Source organism: Grus americana, chromosome 8, assembly GCF_028858705.1.
Source record: "Grus americana isolate bGruAme1 chromosome 8, bGruAme1.mat, whole genome shotgun sequence".
In the NCBI taxonomy this organism is placed as follows: domain Eukaryota; kingdom Metazoa; phylum Chordata; class Aves; order Gruiformes; family Gruidae; genus Grus; species Grus americana.
Genome location: NC_072859.1, coordinates 14,573,675 through 14,597,539, shown reverse-complemented (window position 1 = coordinate 14,597,539; position 23,865 = coordinate 14,573,675). Strand labels below are relative to the sequence as shown.

Genomic DNA, 23,865 nt, shown 5'->3' with positions numbered 1-23,865 from the left:
CCAATTAGAAAATTAAGTCCATTTTCTGCGAACTTTCATAAACACTTTAAAAATATATATTTGATTACCATAATATAATCCTCAGAATTAGATCCTATCTTGCTGTCTTGAAATGTCAATTTATCAGACTCAATATTTAAAGAACTTAAATATGCTCTTGTAACATTTTTTCCTTAAGAGTACTTCAGATATCTTTTTCAGAAGACACAATGCTATTTTGTAATCTCTGCAGCTCTCCTTCCTGACAAAAAGACTGGCTTGTGGCTTTTGCTGTCATTAAAATTCCTTGGAAGTCTTTTTTTCAATCAGACAAATGTGACTGGGAATGATTACCCTCCTCCCCTATCCCAAATTCAAAATAGCAAACCTTCAGACATGAAATTAGATCTTAATTGTACTGGATAAAAATTACAATAACCTGATTTATTATAGGCTTTCTTCACTTCTACTGCAGTAAATGTCAGGCAACAGTAAAAGTGCAGAACTCTCTAGTTGTTTGCTATTAATTCCATTGGATCTCCCCATTTATCACTGGAGCTTGAATGAATATAAATTTCTCAGTATGACATGCACATTGATATAGAAAAAACAAGAATCAGTTTATAGTGACATTTCTCAAATGACTTAATTATTAATGGTTACTCCCTATTACAATTAAATTGAACAGAGCAAAAGATTATGATCATAAAGGAAGTGTTATTATGCTTTTTTTTAAATGTTGCTTTTGTATGAGCATTTCAGGCTGAGATTTTAGCAGTCCATGCATTGCTGTTTAGTACATTGCTTCCAGCAGGCTTTCAAAGTTATTGTTAAAATAAAACCTACTTGAAAATGCTTTGTCATTAATGTCTTCCGATCATCTTCAATTTGCCGAAACTTGGCCTTCAGCCCTTTCATTTGTGTTTCCATTTTTAAAACATACTGGAAATCCCTCTGAGTCCGTAGATTTAAAACTTCAATAGATTGGGACATATTCTGAACCTGTTGAAGAAGAACACTCTCTAAATGCACTTTTTGTTGCTTTAATTTTTCTCCTGGTTATGTAGTTAAATGTCAGGCAATAAAATGTGCTTATGTCAATGCTTTAGTTGTGTCATTTATACCACAGTATAGTTTTAAATTCTATAACTGTATGACAGTACAAAAATTTGGGAACAGGGATAAGAGAGGACTATCAGCAGCAAGGCCTTGAAACCATGAGTGATTTGGACTAGCTTCTTTGAGGTAGAGAGAGATCAATCCTTTCAGTATCAATGGGCTCAAAAAAGGCTGATAGGCAGTGGAGTCTACTTTGTCACTTGTAGTAGATGCTGAGTGTTCTTCAGGATGTGCTATAGAGCACATTCTTTCTCCTGAGCACTTCAGGAGGGATGGGACTGAGATTTGGAGATTTTGGTTAGTATGAAGACCGTGATTTTTTATTGCTAGTAGGCACTTATATAATAATTCAGTATAAGGAATTCATGAGACTATCCAGAGAAAAGCTGGTGTGTACCCATCATCAGATAGGTGTTTGTTCATGATTTTGTAAGTAGATATAAAATCAGAAATTTTATCCAATTGTCTCTTTGGTAGAAACCCACGTTTTTTTTTACAGATGAGAAGTAGCGAATGTTCAGGTAATCTCTGTAGAGCAAGTGACTTTGTAGCTATACTGAGCACTTTTACCACAAAGAGGCAAGAATAACTGTTATCTAGAGTAAATTATATATATTTTTAACAGTATCTGTTATAAAAGCAACATTTTTGCCTGTCATAAAAATGACACATTTTGCAAGTCCAGTTATTCTATTTCAATAAGCGTTTTGTTTTCCCAAGCTATGAAAAAAGTAGACTGCTGTAAATGTTTTAGGCACCATATTGAAGTTTTGGCTCAAGCAAAAAAAACCCCCCCAAACCAAAAAAACCCTAGCTTCCTAATAAAAGACAAACCCAGCAGTATTCCTGTTATTTGCAAAAATATGCAATGTTTGAACTGATATTCATATTTGAAACTAATATATTGTGGCCTACAGAATGTGTGGATTCAGGAAATACTCTTAAAGTACTTTTAAAATTAGTATACATTAGCAGTTCTTAGAAAGTATTTTTAATGAGAAAGGTAATGTTTCTTTTTTTCTTTGCTTTCTAATTGTTGAAATCAAGCAAATAAAGTTCTTCAGGTCTTGGAAGAACTGAGTGTTTCCATTTGGCAGAAGATGCATTCACATAGAGGCTCTAATTAAATGACTGTGCATGCACTTAGTGAAGTAATAATATGACATTACATACCCATAATTGTCACAGTTCTAATCATAAGAAAATAACTTTTAGGGACTGATGATTTAGGTTCTTTTCTGTGGCAGCTCAAAACCTACACTGAGATCTTATCACCCCTCCAGCTGCCACCCCAAAAGAAAGATTTTTTTTTTTTTTTACATTAATATTTTAGTATTTGGGAAATATGCTAGAGCCAAGAGTCTGGGGACTGAAGGCTTACCCTGTTAAGTAAACAGCATGAGGGGAGGTAGCTCTTCCTCTGTGTGCTGGGTCATCAATGTCCTCTCCCTGCATCTCATGAAGTTCACAGAGATTTAGGGAGGGAAAATCTGTGGGGATCTGGCATTATATTAGCACTGGAGTGATTTTTCTATAGCTAGAAGAATGCTGAAAATTGTATGCTAAAATATGTATTGTTAAGTCTACTTTTTATGTTGCTTTCTGTGCTTTTCAAACACTCTCTCAGGCCTTGGGTTCTGTACCTGTAGCTGTGATACAGCAACTATAACCTTGGTCACTTACACAGGGACTGCAGAACAATAGTTTGTGTTTTCATGGTTGCAGTGTTTTTCAGTTGTTGATGCAAAAATATGCTTCACAGGTTTTGTTATATATGCAATAGCGGGTAATATGGGAAATAAGAATTGGATTGTTTGGCGAAAAATTTGCATCACCAGAGAACGAATAAATAGTATTATTTGAGGAAAGAACAAATGAAAATTAGAACTCTTTCTTTTCTGTACAGTCTGCTTTGCAGGTGCTGTCATGTCTACATCTTGTAATTTGTTGATAAGAGACAAGGAATGACCTTCAAGAGTCTCATATGATTGAAGCAGAAGCTGTAGTTTAAATCCCACAGCAACTAGCTAGTTTGAGGTGGGATTTGTAACTGTTTTTACAGTTACAGAAAAATCAGTCCTGTCTGTGTGTAAGGAAGAATTTTGGGAGGAGTGAACAAGAGAGAAGATGCATCTTCAGTTTGCTAGATAAGTGGCTTGGGCTGGGAAAGGTGTGATATAAGGAAAATAGACAAATTAATGATCAGTGGTGAGAACGCAGGTAGGGGATATATCCTGAAGAAATATTTTTATTAGATAACTCTTCAGCACTCTGTTATGCATTAAACTTAGAGGGAAAGGAGTGGATTTCCATAAGAAGTTTAGTGATCAAAACGAGGAATTGCTGGGAACACTTACCTTCTCTAGCAGTTGTCTGAGTTGCCTGCTTTTGGCATCTCTTGAACATAGGTTTTGTTCAGGTGCAACAACAGTGCAAATGCAACGGCCATCAGGATCCTGGGCTGAACTATAAACTTGCCACCCTTCCTTGGGGCTAATCTGAGTCTGTAACAACAGAATAATAAAAATAAAGGGAACTGAACTGATTTTTTTGTTGTTTGAAAACCCACTACCTCAGCATATTTTTGTTTATTTTTGCAGTATATGTCTGCAATGGAGTTCCTCCCAGTCAACACTTATTACCCTCCTAACTGATTAGATTGGTGGTTTCGCACAGTTTTGTCATATCTCACACCTTTGTAATATTTCTTTAGAAGCGTCCTGCACACATTGTTTCCAAAGTGGATGAGAACAGTTTTCTCCTTGTGATTCAGCACAAGCTAGTTGATTTAACTCTGTGCAAAGAGAAGATACAGTTTTTCATCAGCAGAGAACAAACATGTCCTTTCAGCCTGAATGACTTTTACTTTAGACTAATGGAAACAACAAAGAAAAGAACAAATATAAAACCCTACAGAGAGAGCACAGTGTATGTGACTTGCGCCTTGGGAATTAGCACAGAAGGGGTTCGGATGTGGGTTAGCAGATTTCCTCTTAAAGATGCAGCACACAGAAAACTGTTCTCCGTTGACTTCTACTGCACATTCACCAAAGGGAAGAGAGGCTTGCTGCGGGGTAGTACTGAAAAGTGTTTGGTTTGTTTAGGTGAATGAGGGTCATGGCAAGCATGGCACAGTGCAATTGAGACACTGCGCATCCTTCACTGGGATAGAATAATTTTGGTAATTTCTACCCTGTTCTTTTTTGCACCAACCACCACTGAAAAAGAAACGCAAAAAATAATGATGTTTGTTTGCAGAGGAGGCTAACTCTGAACTGCATCTAAAGTCTGTGTGATACCTTGTGAGACTAGGTAGCTGTCTATTTAATGGCATATATAGAAAAACACAGCATAAGAATGAGAGAAAGCAATATAATTAGATGATTGAAAAGATTCAGATGATGGAATTAAAACTAATGGGCACAAGAAGTAATTATTTTAACTTTAAATTACAGATTAAAAAGAAAGTAATAATATGCATTATTATGGACTACTAAATTTTATAGTACAGATGCTAATGGATGCCATTGAAGTAATTTTGATCTGGACACAGTTGGTATCAATTACTAGTTATATTATGAAATTGTATTCAGTGTCAGCACAGAGAGTGATTATTTAACCTGGCAAGCTTCGATATGCTTTACTGGCACTTTAGTGCAGAGTAAGTTGCGGAGTTCCTCACCTCAGAAGAAAAGCAGTATCTCTGTAGACTGAGGTCACAAAAGAGCACAGACTTTTCCCAGCAATGACTCTTCTGGAAGAAGTCATTGAAGAGATCAGTGATCTCTGCTGCTGAGTTAATTGAAAAAATCAAAATAGTATTGTTCTCCTGATTTGCAAGGAAAAACAATGTGTGACAATGTAGATGACTGTAAAAAGACGACAGCTGAACTTGCCTTAGGGTTTGCTAGAAAGGCATATCAAGAGTTCAGTGCTAAATTACACTGCTTCTATGGTGTTCTCTTAGCCTTCACTTTAAGGGCAAAGGGAATCTAGTTCAAGACATGGAGAACAATAAAAACTAAACAAAATTACATCTGCAGAGACAATTTAAATTGGTTTTGAGCAGCTACTAAAGTTGCAAGCTTGAACAAGTGAAGCCTATCAAGGCTGGTAATCCTTGCAAAGTGTAAGCTCTATTCACTCCAGTAGTTTCTGTGATTCTCTGTAGAACTTATGCCCACACAGTGTTCTCATGCAACAGCAAGGAAACTGAATTTTTGTTGAAGTTCAGGAACATGTTCAGGAACCTTGAGCTTGTGGTTATAATTCCTTTAGGGCAGAAATACTTAATATGAGTTTATGAAAAATTGTGATATTTGAGCCTTATACCTGCTACATTTAGATTGGTAGCAACTGGTTTTACTGCATTCAAGTAAGTTTTCTACAGTGGAGAACACATGAGATACCAGGATTCTGCACGCTCTGTAGAAAAGCCATTATAATCCAGGCTGTGTTATCAAAGGTGTTTATATATTCTAGTGATGTCATGAGTGTCTTTCTCAGCTTTATCTAAGAAAAAAACCCCAACCGTTATTGAATAACTTGGCAGATATTTTCTTGTGGTGTCTAACATATGGCTTGATTTTAAAAAGTAACTGCTATTTAGGAAAATATTTCTCACAGTGAGAGACTGTCGGGCCCAATATAAGTGCATGGTTATTAGCTGCCTGTGCATGAATAAGCTCTCACATAATACTCCTACTACTCAGGCTACGGTTCTTCACAGAATTCTGTGGTTCCCTGTATTTGGGCCACTGGGGTTCTTTCATTGATTAGGATGGGTAATACGACTGATCACAGAGAAAAACAAGCATGTGCACGGAGGTGCACTGTGCTTTTTTTTTTTCTTCTGTTATTTTTTTGGTTTGACATTTAATCCCCACATCAAGGAGAAACTGCTGTGCCATGCAGAGAAGGAACTAAAAGACATCAAAACCTTACTGAAGCTACTGAATCTACTTTTCAAATGCAGGCTTACTGCTGACAGGCCTTAGTAAACGAACAAGAAAAGAAATAGCAAGTGGAGAACAGCAATGATAATAAATTATGTGAGTTTTGGGGAAAACAGAGGAGTCCCTACAAAGAGCAATATTAATCATTGTCTTGGCAGGCTGCTGTGCTACAGGCTCACTTCACTTACCTCCAGATTTATTTTTTCACTTGCACTTTTATATATTCTGATAAAACTGTTATAGTTACCTTCATTGTTACTATGACAGGGCAAATGCCATGCATATACTTCATATGATTGCTTAAATATAAACTGTATTTTTCAGTTTGTCTTGCAATTTTAATTCTGGGACTGGAACAGAGCTGAAAAGAGGAGGCCCTTTTCCCAGTGCCACCTCCTTGAATAATTCTTCCCGCTGAAGGGAGGAAATTGGGAGGTTTTGTTCTTTTTTTCCTGGTACAATATACACAATTTATGAGCTCTGTGTGTGCTAAGAGAGAACTTTTGAAGAAATGCATGTGCTGCACTGTTCACTGGACAACTCTTGATGGCAGTTAAAAACCAGTCAATGATGACATCAGTATTACTGAGCACCTGGGGCATAAAGTCTCTCAGCCACCAACTAAAGTTTAGAGAAAGGTAGCAGATTTGGGGTGCTTGGTTTTGTGCAAAAAGAACCCCACATTATTGAAGTTCTTTTTTTTTTTTTTTTTTTTTTTAACTTGGCAAATATTGCCAAACTCAGATAATCAGGGTTTTACGATCATTTCTCCAGCTCTACTGGCACACAAGATATGCATATAACCTCAACTCAGTGAGTGCAAAGAGCATTATTGAAATAATACTTAGGAGGCATTTATATCAGCAGTGCTCTGTTGTAGCCAAGGGAAGCATGACAGTTTACACTACTTGGAATCTGAACATGTTAATATATGTAAACACATATATGTGTGTGTGTGTATAAATAGATACATATGTGTGTAATAACCAGCATGTGTCTCATAGTTATTCAGTTGCAACTTTAAACTTGAATTTAAATGTGATAAGGAACTTAAGTACTTGTAATATCATATTGCCACAAGAACTAGCAATATAAACTATAGTTCAATGAGCACAAGTTACATTGAAAAAAAAATAGCTTTTCCTTGTCTTCTCATCTTCTCGCTGCCCTAAAACACTACAGAATTCTTTCTTACAACATCCTTTAATTTTAAAGACTAATATTTAAAGTCTAAATGCAATGATTTTCTGCAGTAATGTTTTTCTTGCATGCATATATTCAATTAATTAAATGTTGATTAGGAAATGCATCATTTTTAGTTACAACTAAAAAACTAAGTTCTGGGCATAGTGAACTACTGTACAAACAGTTTAATTTACATTTTACATAACATACTATTATGTAAACATCTGATTGCAGTTACACAAAAAGATACACAAAGAGGAGTGTTTTACTAAACATTTAGGAAAATGGTGTTCTAGTTTAATTTATGAATACCACTATAGTGTTCCCTCTTGCCCAATTAAAGTATTACTTTAATTTTTAGACCTTTTATGAGTAGTTAATCACAGCTTTTCACTAACAGATGCTGCTGTACATAAGCATTGACAATACAAAGTGATATTTGTGTCATTTGTATTATTCCCATATCAGCCTTTCTAAAATTCTGGTGCCCAACCTCCTAGTACTAATTTTATTTTGTTTCTAACACTATTTGCTTAACTGTACTCTGATGAAGAAAAATAGGAAAGAATCAGACACCTTGCATATTGTAGTTAATAGCTAATATATAACATTTTTCAGACAAAAAGAACCCTACTGCTGGATATTTGTTTTCTTAATAATGCAATACATTTTTTGGGAACAGTAAACATAGGAAAAACTCTAGACAAATGAAATCACATTCTTGGACTATTTTTAGCATTTCACACTAAAGATGAAGGCATTTGTTCTTAAATATTTAAGGATGCTATTTTAAAATCTTGCCTTTCATAGTAAGACCACAACATGCTCACCAATGTGCAGTTTCATGATGCCCAAAGAGAAGCATGCATTAAGTGACGATAGGAAGATTAGTAGCTTAAAAAGAGATTTACAAAGAGGCAACAAACTAAAACTTCTCCTAGCACTTAAATACTACTCCAGCATTAAGATGGCTTGCAACACATCACAGCTACTTACTAGAGTATCTGAAGTGGTTATTCTGGTGGTGTTTAGTCCTACCAGAGATGGGAGAGTTTGGGACATCCAGTTAGAGATCATTGCCATGGTACTAAGAACAGCACCAAGCTTCAGCAGTGGAGGACTCATTGCTGTGGAGCTAATGAGTTTTCATAGTGACTGATTATCAATCCCAATGCAGGCTGGCAGAGAGAGGCGTGACTACAGCACACAACATCCACAGCATGAAAGGAGATCAAGCTTCCCAGATTCAATCATCCCTTAAAAACACTCATATCCTTATTTGCCCTCTGTCTTCCTGTTCTTACTAACAAATACCTATGATTATGTTATGCTGCCCACTAAACAAGCAGTCCTTTCTGTGCTAATAATCATTGCAGTTTCCAGTGGGAGATGGCATGGGTGAATCACCTCTTTATAGGTGCTAGAGAGTCAATTAGCACTTAATTAGTTCAGTCCTTGCAGAGTGCTATGTGTTCCTGTCTGAAACACAAAAGTCCAATCACAAACCCAAACAACCACCCACTCCCCACCACTGCTTTGGTAGAAATATGCTCCAGTCTATTTCTAAAGATGATACTAGTCCAAGTGGATGGGGAAGGGGGAGAACTGCCAGCCTGCCCATTAAAACACCAGAAACCTTTCTGACCCTTCCTTAATTTGTTGATCTCACATAAATTACAAGCATCAGTGACTTTATAATTTGCATAGTTTGTTATTAAGATATTTGTTGTTCATAAAAGAACATTGAAGCAGTAAAGATTCCAATTTCTTAGCGTTCTTGTTAGTTTACAAGTTTTTATACTGAGAGTTATGGCACTACATCCAGGACCGGCAGACTCACTATGTCTTTATTGCTGTTTGGGTGGGAATAGAAGACAAATTGTGGGTTGTTCATGTAGCATTTTGAGGCTTCTTTTGGCTCTAATCTGCTGTTAAATCTACTGTTCTCCAGTGCTGTAGAATGGTCTCCAGGTTCAGTAGCAATTTATCTTTGTCATAAATTTAGCAAGTGGGGGGGGGGAAACCCAACCCCGAACAAAAGAGTGTGTAGAAAACATTGTGCTGTTGGGGTAGTTTTATTTCTTTAGAATTATCTTAAAAAGAAGAAATGTTAAGCAGGGATTTCCAACAGCAATTATTTTACAGAGAACTTGCTTAAAAGTCTGAAGATAGACTATAGTATTTTTCCCAGAGGCAGTTATGGACTTTGCTTGTTTCTGAATTTGCTTCCAAAAGACTTAATTTTTCTTAAGGAATTTTCGTGGCATGTATGAAGGAAACCTGTAGTGAAACTGAAGTGATGTGTTTTTATAGGAGAGTGTGATCATGAATGAATTAGTAAAGTTACCAAAACCCTGCAAACAGAGCTCCTGTGCTAAATTCAGGCTAGACTTTTCCAACATTCGTTCAGAATTATTTCAATAAACCTCTGCAGTTTAATGAAGACACATGGAAAATTAATTTTTCAAAAAGACATTGAAAAACACATTGAGGGCTATTATATAATCCTATCAGGAGTCTTATGTGGTGACTTTACTTTCTGTTTTTTTCCAAAGGACTCAATAGCAGCATTAAGTTTGAGAAATCAACTTTTGTAGTGGTGTCTGTGCTTACCATCTGGGCTTGGTTTGAGGGCTTGGCCTCCTGCTTGTCTGGAGTAAGCAACTGCTGCAATACACTGGCTCCAGCCAGGCGTCTGGGTTTCCTTACTGTGAAAACCAGAGTGCAAAGATGGCTGGTATGTGCCCCATGTCAGGCTGCTATGGGCTTGTGGTGGTACAGGGATGTGCTGCTGGACCCAGAGCTTCAGAAGCACTCCTGCATTCCACAGTTCTGTAATGGCAGCTGCTTTACTCAGCGTATTTTCTGTATTTCAGAAGATAAATGTCATAATAGCTTGGATTGTGTGATGGTGGCCATGGCATATATTTCTCTGAAGAAGAGACCCTGAGGCAAGACACCCTTGATGTGGTGTCTAGAGACTGAGAGGTCAGTCAGGCATTACCTCAGCATGATGAAGGTCATAGCAAATGGAGGTGATTGAGTCTTTGAAAGAGAGTTTGTGTTTCTGTGGAGATAGGCTCAAAGTTGTCCACTAAACAGATGTGCATATTGAACTGTCCAGAATGACATCAAGAGTCAGGCTTTTTGCTGAACTGTTGCACTTCATTGGCAAATTATCAATTTTCCAGGTGACTCCATTTTCCCGAGTACTTCCAATATGGATTAGGTAACATTTGACAATGTTGCATAATCTTCTAGTTTTATTGGGTTCTCCTGAAGTACCTCAGCATCCTCTCTAGACCTAACACAAAGAAGATTGTCATGCACCAGTTTTATCACCTTTTTTTGTTCCTGTCTTCTTTCAGAAGTTTAATAAGCACATTAATTCCCCCAGTTCCAACACATTTCCTTAGTCATGACAGTTCGTTGTTTGGGTTTTTTTATTTACCACATTGAGCTGCAGCTGTTAATATTTTTGGTTTTCTTCTCTTAAACATTTTCCGTTCCAGAAAAGAACATCATCTGTCCTCTCCTGACTGTTTTAACCTTGGACAAAGTACATTCAAAAGACAATAAAAGGCTTTTCTGATGTCCAGATGAATAATAACTGCTGATTATCCCCAATCCAGTGTATTGTCAAGTCCTACAAAGAACACTGGTTATTATGATTATTCCTAACAGATGACACACTGCTTGGTTCTTGTGATAGAATATTCATTAACGTGGTTTAGAACTTTATTTTCTTCCAACCAGTTTACTTGCCACAGAGAAAACCGACTGATGTGTGATTCACAGTTTTGCTGCTAGATACAACTTTAAAGAGCACAGCAGGAGATAATCCTCTAGTACTCTTGGCTGGTTGTATAATTTAAAATTACCATACAGTAGGTATCTGGATTCCCTATGGTACCAAAGTTAGACTCCCTATATAACTGCACAAGCACATTTGCACTGCAGTGCAGAGATGATGGCAGGTTGTAGAGGTATCTGTGAGTCTGCTAATGCAGCCCTAGCCTAGGGACTGACCCAAGTGTAGCTTACGCTGGAAAGCTGCAAAACCCTTCTTCTAGGACTGTAAGTAAGTATGTGGCAGCTCTGTCCTATACTGATGCAAATTTAATGCTAAACTTGCATTTGTTTATACAGGCTACACCTATCCCTTAGGGACATTACTTGTTCAGTGTAATAGTCAATATTCTATGTATGTAATATTCCTCATTTCATGCACTCATTTGTCAAATAGTTGCTTCAGAGTAGTATTGTGAGAGAAGAAATCTGTGAGAACGATATGTCTCTAAACAGGTTTCTTCCCTGAACAGTGGAAATACTCACTACAACTGTATTTTGTTTGTGTTCTTATCAGAACTGTAGAAATGTCCAAAGAACCTTTCTGTTGAGGAACTAAAACTTTACAATAATTTTAGTTGTATTTTGCCACAAATATTTGGGTAAATTAAAAAATGGCAAGCAAATAATAGAATATTTTTGTGAGAAACATCCAAAATCACATATGAAAACATCCTATTAGAAACCACAGAATAACTGAAGAGTTATTCTCACCTCGTTAGGAAGTAGAAACAAAACCTTATGATCTGTGTTTCATTTCAGCTCTGTGTTTTGCTTTTGTTTTTTTGAAAAGATGCAATTTCACATTTCTAGTCTATGATAAACTGCTATGAAGTAGTTTTATGAACAAGAATTAGAAAGCAACAGCACTTCCAAAATCTGAACATTATTCTTTATTACTCTGAAATTTCTACTGGCATGATAACTTCCTCTTGTCATAGCTAACTTTTAAAGACAGTAAAAGCTAAAATATTTATACAGAATGACTACAGATGCCATATTTTGATCTTAAAAGGTATGTGAATCTCTAACAATTTCAGTGTTCTTAGCAGAGTTACTGTATTCCCATTCTGTAATATTCAATTATTTTATTATAAATTATTTAGGGGTATTAAAGATTATTATTAAGGTATTCTATGAATGCCCTTATTTATTGTTATCATATAAGAAGAAGTTGGAGGGTCTTCTAGTTTCTAATATTTACTTTCACTTTGAGATCCTGTTATGTTTTGATATGGGTTAAATAAAATATGTAAATGAGAATACAGCCCAATGTTACATTATCACAACTGAGGTATGATAATCTCTATACTATAAAAAGAAATTGTCAGTATTAGGAATATCAACAAAGCAAATGTCCTGAGAGTCAGCAATATGTGAACACACTCACACATAAATGCATGAAAAATGTCTAATTACCTTCTGACTGGAGGAAAAGAAACAGTGATTGTAAGAAAGAGGAAATGGTGAAATTCAGCAGCAGTACTTAACCCTGATGTCAGCTTATGTAATGTATGGAAAAAAAAAAAAAACCAAAACCTCATCCCCAAATATTTCTTAAAATTCAAAATCGTGTTCATGGGTAAATGCTATAAAGGCTTTGCCTAAAACCTTGCATTTTATCCAGATGGAGATCAAAGTAATTGCATACTCACGGCTCAGATGTCTTAAATAGCTTCCTTTGAAGCAGAGCAAAGTCGGAAATCTTAAATCTCAGTAAGTTTGTACTTCGACAGGTTAGGTTTAGAAAGTAAGCTCATGCATAAAAGTCAAAGCTCCTTTGTTACAGTATTGTTCTTCTATAGTGTATAGAGTTCTTTTTCTTTATGTGATATATTCTAGTGGTGACTCAGTAGTACATTGATTTAAAAAATGTATGTCACTACATTAGTCATGTTCCTAAGCATTATTATTTATTCACATAAGGTTAATGCATGTATTAAGCAAAGTTCTTAGAATTTGAATAGCAATTAAAATTCACAGAGCTTAGGTGGACAGAGCAAGTACATCTTTGCCCTTTTCCATTCAATTCCAATTCTCTGAATTTAGAAACACTGAGAAAACATTAGCTTCTTCATCTAACTCTATGTTTTTGTTCAATAAAACCCTCTGGCTTTGCAGCATTACTTGTGAGTAGTAAATATCCAGGTTCTTTGTAAGAGCAGATTGAGATGTTTGTCCCCTTTCTAGAGCATATCCTTTCACCAGCTCATCTGGGCGTAGACAGTGACATTCTTCATTCAAGCATCTCCACTGATAGTAAAAGCATTGAGCAAGGGATTTTCAAAGTCTGTTGTCTGTTACATGCTTCTATACCAATGCTGTTCCTGAAGTGGTCTTAGCTATCTGCTTGTTTCTTTTTCAGGCTTCAGGGAACTTCCTTTGAATGAAGGAAGACATTGTTCTTAGAAAGCATTTTCATGGGTTTTTTTCCCCCACCTATTCTCTTGTGTTAGCAATTCCCAAGTGTACAGAGAAACAAAGTAGTGTGTCTACAGTGGGCTTAGTTCATCATGAGAATTGCCTGCAACTAGAAGCAGGCAGAGCAGTTATAATTGAAACAGCCAGGAAAAAAAATGGGCAGGGAAGGACTAACTGAAATGAAAATAAAAACTTCTTCACTTGATTTCCTGCCATTTTAATTTTCAATAACATTTATATTAGGTACTCAGTAAAATCTCATAAGCTTTTCCCTCAAATGCTAACATATACCTGTCATATCATCTATAAGGGTGGAATAGAGAAAATTCCTCAGAAGTTTAAACTAGTGTTATTTCCAGTAGTCTGGCACCCCGAAGACTGCAGTACATTTAGGAGTGCAGTACATTACATTTATAGGTTTAACCAGCATGACTTATCCCACACAAAAGGCTCACATTTCAGCTTCCAAACACAAAGCATTCTAAAAAAAACCCCCGTACATATCATATCATATTACATTCATTCTTTTATAGTCACATTTTACGACCAAAGAAAACAAGGTCATTCCCAATTTACAAGATGACTGGAATTTTGCAGTTTTGCGGGGTACAGTGAGCTGACAACAGAGGAGTATAAATGATGAAGACTCAGGCAATACCACATCAGAAGCCTTCTATTTACTGACAGTCTCCATACAGTCTGCACCTATGTTTTTAAAATGCCTTTTTAGCAGTTTAAGGCTATTTTTATCATATCCAGCACTTAATCCTTGTGTGAACTCGTAATCCTCTATTTACAATATCAAAATTAAAAATTGTAGAGATGACTATTATCTTACAAGAGAAAAATATGGAATGTGTGAGGAGCAGACATCAATGAATAGTTTAGAAGCAAAGATTTCGTTTCCAGAGGAAAAGGTTTTTGTCCACAAGAAGTTCAATGCAGGCATTTTTCTTTCTAGCTGGACTTAGGGGGAATTCACCAATTAGGAATCACAAAGTCAGTGAGTCTTTAAAGCACTGCTTAGCAATGTGATCATGAAGACTAAAATTCACAGCAAAGCTGGTAAAATTTTACGTAAGCTTTTAGATCTAATTAATAAAAAAGCACCAAGATTTTGGTTAATGAAGGCATTTAGCTAACTTTCGAGATGTGATATTAATTTTACAGGGAAATTTAAATAACTCATTAGCAAATGACAGAGAAATTTAATAAAAGTTTTCTACTAAATCTTGTAATTTGTTTCTGCAGCTTGGCTAACAGTGATGCAGAAAGTGAAGGAACAATTGGTGCAAGGGCAAATAATAACTTTGGACACGCAACCTGTGTTTAAGCTCCTGAAAAGTGTTTTCGATCCACAAAGATAATTTAAGAAACATGCACAAACCCATCTCAAGGATCATGAAAACAAAACAAGAAAAGGAAACTTAAATCCAAACTACTGTAAAGGTCATGAGGGTAAGACTCCCCCCTAATATCAAACAGCATTTTGAAAGCAAAATCACTATATTCTTCAGGTCTATTTAAACCTGAGTGTCTGCAGAAGACAAGTTTTAATTCACTTCTGTGATATCAGCATATCTTAAAACTCAGATGACTAAACTACTGCCAATTACACAGTTCACCTGAGCTCCTTATTTGGATTTCATGAAAGCTTAAGTTCTGGTATGCACTTTTCTCTAATTTAAAAGGAAGAAAAAAAAATCAGTCATATAGTATAGAATATAGTATTCAAGATCCAGAGACAGAAATATAGTCCTCTTGCACCCAAACTGTTCATACACTGAAAGTAACTGAGACTATCAATACTTTGGTTGTCAACACAGAAAAACTTGAAATCGTGTTGTCATTGCTGGAGCTAAAGGTGAACTACTTTAATCCCGGGAAAGTATTTTGCTGTATGATTTCTGTGAACCATCATTTAGTATCATTTGTCATAATAATGTCTTTCATAAACAAAGCAAGCATCATAATTTTCGTCTTCATAGTGAGCAGAGACACTTTAATTTTCACCTGGAAAGCCAGTATGCCCTTGTTAATAAAAACATCAGGGACGTGATGCATGCTCAATGTGACATGTTGCTTAGCGGGGTGAAACTGTCTTTTTCAGCATCTTGATAGCAACAGAGAGGTAGGAAATGCTGTAAATAAGGAGAGCTTACATTTTCAAATGTAGCTTGGGAGAATAAAATTATGGAAGTATTCAATATTTCCAGCAAAATCCATATGAAAAAAATCTGGCTGCTTTGCTTTCCTCTCAAAATCTTAATCCATCTTGAGAACACTGGAGATAGTGCCTCAGAAGTGAACTATCTTTTTCAAAGATCTGACTATAGCATGTCTGCAATTTTATTTCTTACCTTTTATACTGAGCTGAGCAAAGCATATTAGGGTTATATTTTTTGAATCACATTTGAATCACTCAGTACTTCCAAAATAGCCCATAGAGAAATGATTCAAGAACAGAATGAAATACATATTGTTTTCGGGCACTTCTAAATATAAGGAGGTTGATGATTGTTGGTGGGCTTAAAATATTTAGTTTGTGAAATCTAATAAAATTAGCATAGCTTTCCTTTCATGATTTGAAGCCTAATCAAATTACCTGCAAGTGCAGGCAAGGTACTTTTCCTATTAAGGGATGTGACTTGCCATTCTGCAGCTTAAGCAGTGTAATACTGAAATCATTACAACTAGCAAGTTCTTTTCTGTATTTTACAGCTGTCTGTCCCAACCAAACGAAAATTCTGTTCTGAGTTTTTGTCTTGCATTAGCGTGTCCTTAGCCAAGGTTCCTGGTGTTCAACATATTGCCCGCTACACATTGGCTTTTAAAAAGCACCAAGATGTTAAACCATAAAAGTAAAAACTATTACCATGAAACTGGGAAAAATGGATACATCTCAGCCAATTTGTTAAAGTATTGGTGGTGTTAAGGCAATTAAGTAGCAAAAAGAAAGCACTAAAGTCCGTCATTGTTATTCTTGGAAATCAGTTTTAAATTTATAACTAGAGTAAAATGATTTTAAATCTATATAAAAAAGATGTTTTGACAGAAATAAGATGATGTGGAAGACAATATTGCAGAGGTCAAAAGCAGGAAGCTGAAGAAACTGCATTTCACATATACTTTTTTATTGACTTTTCACTTTTGATGGACTAGCAAATTATTGTTTGTTTTCTTATGAATATAGTGCATAGTCAATCTGTCACAAATAAGGAGAAAAGTGATTCCAGATGGAGCCCACCTCAGCCAATGCTGAGGGAAAATATTTGTCTTTTTGGGGGGCCAGATGGGATGCCACAGGGCTATTTGCAAGAATTAGGTGGGTTTTTTTCTTTAATTAAAGATATAACACAGAAAAAAACAAACAGTGAAAACACATTCTCTAGCTTGAAAACATGGTTGCTGTAGGGAAATGCCTGCTGCCTGTGTTCTTATTTCTCATAAGCTTTCTTGCAGCTGAAGGGGAAGGAAAGGGTCAAAGGAGCAAGAAAAGTAGAAATATTAATGCATGACTTCAGCAGTGTGCAGTCAATTATAACAACAAAACTTTTCCAGATACTATAAGCCATTTCCTGAAGGGCACTTGAACAAAACCCAGCTAGAATTTATGCCACATTTTCCTGGAAGAATTTAAGTGGAGTTTTAAAATAAAGTGCTAAATTTTAGTCTCTGGAGTAACTTAATTAAATGACAGTCACTTTGCAAATGGTTTTTGCTCACTATAGTCAAATAATCAAAATCAGTTTAAAGGCAAAGCATGACTTGCATGATTTGCACAAGAGGTGTAGCGCAATTGTTTTGGTTTGGATAGATTACCTTTGCTCACGTTGGTAAACTCTGCTTTGAACTGTGAGATTTTTGATTCATTGCTCAGTGTACTAAGGATGTAGACGAGTTATTTCACGAGTTAAAGGTAAACTCAGGAGAGAAAGTTAGTGACACGCACATTTGTTCATCTGTAGTATGATGAAGTAAAAATATTCTGATGAATTTAAAATATTAAACTTATCACTGGAGAATTTGTTAAATGACTTTGATACAAAAAGAAACATTTTGGAATGCTTCCTTTTAATCAATTGTTAATATGTAAGGAGACAAGTCCCTAGGTTGCAAATGACTTTTTGATCCACAGAAAGGTTGTCAATCAAGTCCCTTTACATAAATTCAAGGGTTTATTAGTAACATGAATGGACATTTTGAGCTGAACAACAAATTCTCCTTTCAAAGAGTTTAGAATAAATACCAGCTTAGACACTTTAATTCTTTTGAAAAATTGATAGACTTGAAAAATACTTACTTTGTTGTTTAACAGGGTACTGGATAGAGCCATACTCTAAAAGCAAAATAACCTATGGGAATAATCTAGAGCCTGGGAAAGCAGACTACAAAACCACACTTAACTAGGGACGTTCAAGCAATCTTGTTTTATCCTGTACTCTAACCAAATGTTATGCTGCTGCAGTCTTTCATGTTTGTTTATTGTTAAGATACATGTTTGAGCTGTACAGAAGAAGCTGGCTGCAGTTCTTGTGTGTTTTTGATTCTACAGAACTGATGGTTATGGTTTCTTAGGTGATATAAATTTCTAATTTTTTCCCTTGGCAAACCATTTCTCTAAGTCCGTCAGTTGGTTTAATAAATTATATGACCTCTTCCTAAAAATTTTACATGGCTAATGTACACACAGGAATGTAGAACACGCCCTTAACATGTATTAGGTTTTTGTGCCACAGTTTGCTTTCTGGATTTAGAACAATTGATTTCAGAATCAGACTCGCAGATCTGGATCTCTTTTCAGAGGAAAATGTGGGTCCAGATTTTCCATCTTTCTGTGCAGGGTCAAATACTTTGCCAGAAGTTGTAGCTTGAGAATACCCGTCTTAAGAAATCGAGGTATCACACTGTAGACTTAGATTTGCTAAACTCCAAGCCTTCCTAGTATGGACTTTCCTAGTGGTTCCTTGAGGGTATGATTAATTGCCTGTAAAGAGATTTTGAACTGTGCAGTATGTTTAGAACAGATAGCAAAACACAAAGCAGTGTCCGTAGCAGTGTTCCCTGATGACTTTCATTCCTGCTATGCATTCCCAGATGAAGGGGAAATGTCATGGCTATAAAAACCTTGAGCTCATTGACAGTCCCAGAGACAAACAGAACATATTGGATTTGTAAATATTTCTTTCAAAACGTAACAAGGTATCATATCTAAATGAGCTCATTTGTGTGATGCTATCCTTTCTCAATGTATATGGTTAACCTGAAACATCCAAGAAGTTAAATGGAGGTAAAGGTGAGGTGCAGGCAAACTGCTTCAAGTTGTTTAAAATAACAGTGGCTTGATCACAAGTACAGAAGAAAGTACGTCTGACTCCTGCAGCCTTGAATGGAGTACTTCTCTGAAGCCTGAAATGTGGGGTCATACACAGTTCAACCCCGAACACGTCAGAGCAGGGAGGACGTAAGAAAAGACAGGTTTACATAGAAGATGAGAAACTTCAGCTTTTACCTCAGTTGCATTATGCTCTAGAGAGAAAGCTGGAAAGCTAAGGTTGAATGTATAAAGGTTACAAATACTATCTAGTTATAAATGACATTTATTTTTTTCACTCTTCCTCTTTGCACTTTGGGGCTTGGAGGAATTAGTGTTTAATTTGGAGGATACTGTTCCTGTGTAGCTACAAGTTTACGTTGTCCTGGACTTGGCAAGGGTAGTTGCCTGGACTTGCTAGAATCTAGTGAAACCAGTATGGGAATGAAGGTTGGGAATCAGGAAGTGCAAGAGATTCACAACGAGAATGGTTAAATCTCTTGCTTTGAACCGAAAGTGAGGTATTAGAAGTCAGATGCGTAAAGAAGGGAGCAAATAGAGTCTCTGGTGCAGCTTACTTGGCAGTCAAAAGAATGTCATTATAAGAGCTTTTTAGTGGGGTGGAAATATCCAATTTCCCCAAAGACCAATCTGGCTTAGCAATGCAGACTTTCTGACTTCATATTCTAATGCTTACTTCACAAGATGCCTCATTTCTCCTTATGTAATGAGTTGGAACCAACATTGTTTCAGAGCACAAAATGCAAGTACTGCTCCATTAGACAAAACAATTCTCCAGGAACTTACTAAACAGAAAAAGAGAGAAAACTGGCCCTACAGTCTATATGTGAAAAAATTCAAATTTTATCTATTAGATACCTGTAGAGGAGATAATCAAACATATTGCTATCACTGAGACATATGGAGTAGTGTGGCTGAGATGACCATACAGACCCTTTAAAAATGAAATAGAAACTGAAAAGGCTGACAGTTGGGAACATCAATATCTTGGAAAAGAAAAGCACTCTTGAAGGAGAATGTGGTTTATCAGATGTTAAAGGACAGATGATAAATTCCATATTACTGAAAGCTGTTACTTATGCCAATATCATATGAACTGCAATGTAGCTATAACATAGTACACTATGCATTATGAATGTAACCATTGGGATAAAAGCCTCCCAGCATTCTATACAGACAGTTATGTTACTGCACAGTCAGTCTTTAGGAATTATGAAGAATTTGAGACAACTCATAGTCTATATTCGTACTGTAATTTAAGCCTTCTGGGTTGGGAAACAGTTGTCTGCAATCTAGTGTAAAAGAGGCAAAAAGCAAAAATACTATATAGGCCAATACTTACAAGATTAAATGAGAAAGTAGGGAAGAAGAAGGAAAATAGAATTATACAAATAAAACCAACAGATTAAACCAGAAGGAAATGTATGCATTAACAGAATAACCTGAGATTTAATGGATAAATCTGTCTCTCTCAGACTAGGGGCAGTCAAAGTAAAGAGACAAGAGATGCAGTGGGTGTTTGGGCTTACAGTAATCAGGCTGGAACATTATTATGGAAAGCCAAATGAGGTAATATTCTTTATTCTACAGTGACCCTTTTCAATAAGATTTTTCTTCAGTCTAGTATGGTGTTCCTACTAGGTAGCATGCTAACAATCCACCAAAAGAAAACTACTGTAGCTGAAAATTGAGCTCTTTCATGGGGAGAGTGAAACAAAAGAGTAGGAACTGAGGCTGACTTAATTCAAGAAACAGATGCTTTCTGGTTTCTGTTAGGATGCTTTGGGACTCTCTAGCTGTCCTGCACTGGCTGAGAAAGGGATGTCTCAGCATGAAGAGATCTCTGGGTTATATGACTCTCACTCAGTGTCTTCCTGGACCTCTGAGACAATCACTTGTTGGCATCACAGGCTTCAGTCAGCTCTGATTTATGTTAGGATGAGCAGGTTCTCCTGGCAACACCAAGACTGCAGCACTGCAAGTGATTTATGATCAAGTTAGCCCTTCTCCCCTGGTCTTTTACGGGATACATGTCAGTGGTTCCTGAACAGTGAACCTGTAATCTTTAGGAAATTGCAGCAGAAATGCCAGGCTCTAATGCTGAGCTGCCGTTTTAAAGGAAAAGGACTGGTGTGTTACTGTTTCTTCTGAATCCCTTATCAATACTAAAGGACATATCACTAAAAAATCTTATATACAGTGGTGCTTTTTGATGGTTTTTATTCCATGCGTGAATTAATCACACTATGCAAATCTGATTTAGTTTTACTGAAACACAAAGGAACGTACGTATGAATAAAAATTCCTATGACTAGTATCCAGTGAAACATCTTTCATTCCAATCAACAACTGGGCAGAATTTCCTGCTACAAGTTGACTGTTTCATCAATAACATTATGAAAGAAAACCTCTTATTTCACCTTATGGAATCACCAATTGTTATTTCAGCACTTATTTTTTTCCTGCTTGCAATACAGATTCATGGATATCCTGTAATTAAAGGAATATGCACAAGAATGTGAATATGGGTTCTGCCTCTGCTCTCGAAGTAAAATATAAATTAGTGGTTACTCACAGGGATTGAAAAGAACACTTAGAATTTAGGAAACTGTACTGCAACTTTTTAAAGGGTTTTGTAAAATATAAAATGAATTTCTAAAAACATATCATCATTTCCATCAATTAGTATGTTGTTACTTGCAACATTACACAATCAAATATCATTGACCTCAAATATATTTAATTGTGTGCATAAAGCACTCAGAGGTAATTAATTTCAACTGTGTTTATAGGGTGATGCAGGGCTGAGAGTTCACGATGCAAATGTGTTAAAATTGTTCAGTTTTGGAGGAATAGATTAAACGTCTTTTTGAGCTTCTGTCTATAGTTTATTTTCTGTGATCCTGTGATAGTTGTGATGAAGGTAGGCAACACAAGATTTGTTTCTTGGGTGGAGGAAGTGAACCGGGAAGGAGACGAGTTTCTGAAGTACCCAAGAGACTTTTCCTCTCTTCATATGAGATTAAAGGGGGCAAAAAATTCCCTCAAATACTATTAAAATGAGCTGTGTTCTTAGAGGGCAGCACAGTGACAGAAAACAAGCTCTTCTGATACAGCTACCAAGACACAAAAGTCAGAACTATAGACTAGGCTCTGGTCTACTAAAAACAGTCAGACAGAATGACGGTGCTATCTTAGTATATGCTATGCCTTTTAGCTTCTTAAATTTTCAATCTTAAGATACTGGTTCATGTATATCTTTGATTTGTGTTTGTATGTGAGCTCAGACTATGAACTGCAGAGATGGCATAATGAAGGTTAATGGCGCTCTCAGGTTCATGTAACTCATATGAATTAGAAATAACTTACTAAAACAGAGAAGGCTCAACAAAATCAAATCTAAAAATACTTCATGCGGAGTTCATAACAGACTAAATAACACTTCCAGACAGCTGCAATGTAATTTTGCCAGACTGATATAAAATAAATGCCAAGGAAGTGTCAGAGTGAACAAAGGAAGGGTCCCTTCTGTGTCCCTTTATGAATATATTTTCTACATTATTTCTCTCATAAATAGGGATGGAATAAGAATGAAAAGAGCAAGAAACATTAAAAACCAAAGTAAGCTCCCTCCTCCAGTTAATACAGGAGTATACATTCCTGAAATCTCTCATAGCTTGAAGTCAAACACACAAGCAGCATTCTCTCTCTTATTTTGGTAAACACTGGAAGCATTATGAACTCAGCATTATATTGTGAAATCAGCTGTATGACTGCTGAGGAAACTAAGGAAGAATGAGTCCTGTTCTTTTGTTCTTCCCATAGAGAGTTATACAGAATCTCAGGGCAGGGAGGAATACAAAAACGGATATAGGCTTGCCTCTTCTCTTCCCAAGATATCTGCCACTGCAAATGAGCCAGTGTGACAAGAATACTATACACTTTCTTATATTAATAGCAATAATTAACATCTTTGGGAGGAAAGGGGGAAACAATTCTTTCTTTGTGCTGTTCATGTAATAGTAAAACAATCTAATGCTTATTAAGAATTGTATCCCCAGGGCATAATTTGGAGGTAGATGACCTATATAGTTTTCAAAGGCATAATCTTATAAAGAGAGGAAGAACGGTCTTAGATCAGCTGGAAATGAATTGTACTCTACACACTAGAAAAGCTGGAAGGGTTTGGAACACAATTTTCATTAAGGACAAGGGATCAATTTGTGTCGCTTGGCAAAAAATTCTACTGCACTTTCATCTTTTCAGGTTCAGTCAGTAAGGAGTAATTTTACAGTGAAGGTTTCCCGATAGGCATGCTGTGGAAACTCCACAGAGGTGGAAGCTGTCCCAGCAGCACAGTTAATCAGCCATCTCCCAAGTGCCACAGGAGCTCCTCAGAGGGACTCCACAAAACTACTTCAAATGGGTTAATTGCAAGTTATCCAAGCTCAGGTTCTTTGTTCAACCACATTTTAATTCAGAGAAAGACATTAAGTATTTAAGTCCAGAACAGGTCTGACTGAATTCTTTTCCATTTCATTTTCTTTCAAATTGCTCCTTAATTTCTCTTTGGTAATAATAATTAATTTAGACAGAGACTTTAAGGATGTCATAGTATTTTAACATGGTCAGTCCAGCCCAGTGAAAAAGAGGAGATCTAAAATCCTGTTACCTCCCATACCATATGAACAGTGTGTGTTCTTATCATAGATATGAAACTACAATTAAATTCCTAAAATCCTGGAGTGACTGCAATAGAGGTAGAACTGAATGTAATGGCTATTGATTGTAGTTGAATACTCCTGTGATGAAATCCAGCGCCTAAGCTGTAGGTTTAGTATAAAAAGGATATGCTACATATGATATAAATATACCTTCTGTGTGACTCTCAGTAGCACGTCTATATGCTCCTTCACAACATATGGAGAACATATGTGCATGTGTGAGACAACATCACACAAATGCACTTTGTGTCTAGATTATGTACAATAAATACTAAACACTAGGTGACAACATATTATC

General features: G+C 36.2%; 1 protein-coding gene across 2 annotated transcripts in view; it reads right to left on the bottom strand.

Annotated features, from left to right (window-relative positions):
• Positions 1 to 23,865, bottom strand: part of OLFM3 (olfactomedin 3) — a 57,902-nt gene that overhangs the window by 14,764 nt on the left and 19,273 nt on the right. The window contains exons 2-4 of one of the 2 annotated variants that reach the window (XM_054833603.1): positions 3,793 to 3,892; positions 3,456 to 3,602; positions 826 to 981 (exon numbers count right to left, since the gene is read on the bottom strand). In XM_054833603.1, the coding sequence (XP_054689578.1) occupies positions 826 to 972 (147 nt within the window). In that variant the 5' untranslated portion in view covers positions 973 to 981; positions 3,456 to 3,602; positions 3,793 to 3,892. The remainder of the gene's footprint in view (positions 1 to 825; positions 982 to 3,455; positions 3,603 to 3,792; positions 3,893 to 23,865) is intronic. The other variant, XM_054833602.1, reaches the window with a different exon arrangement.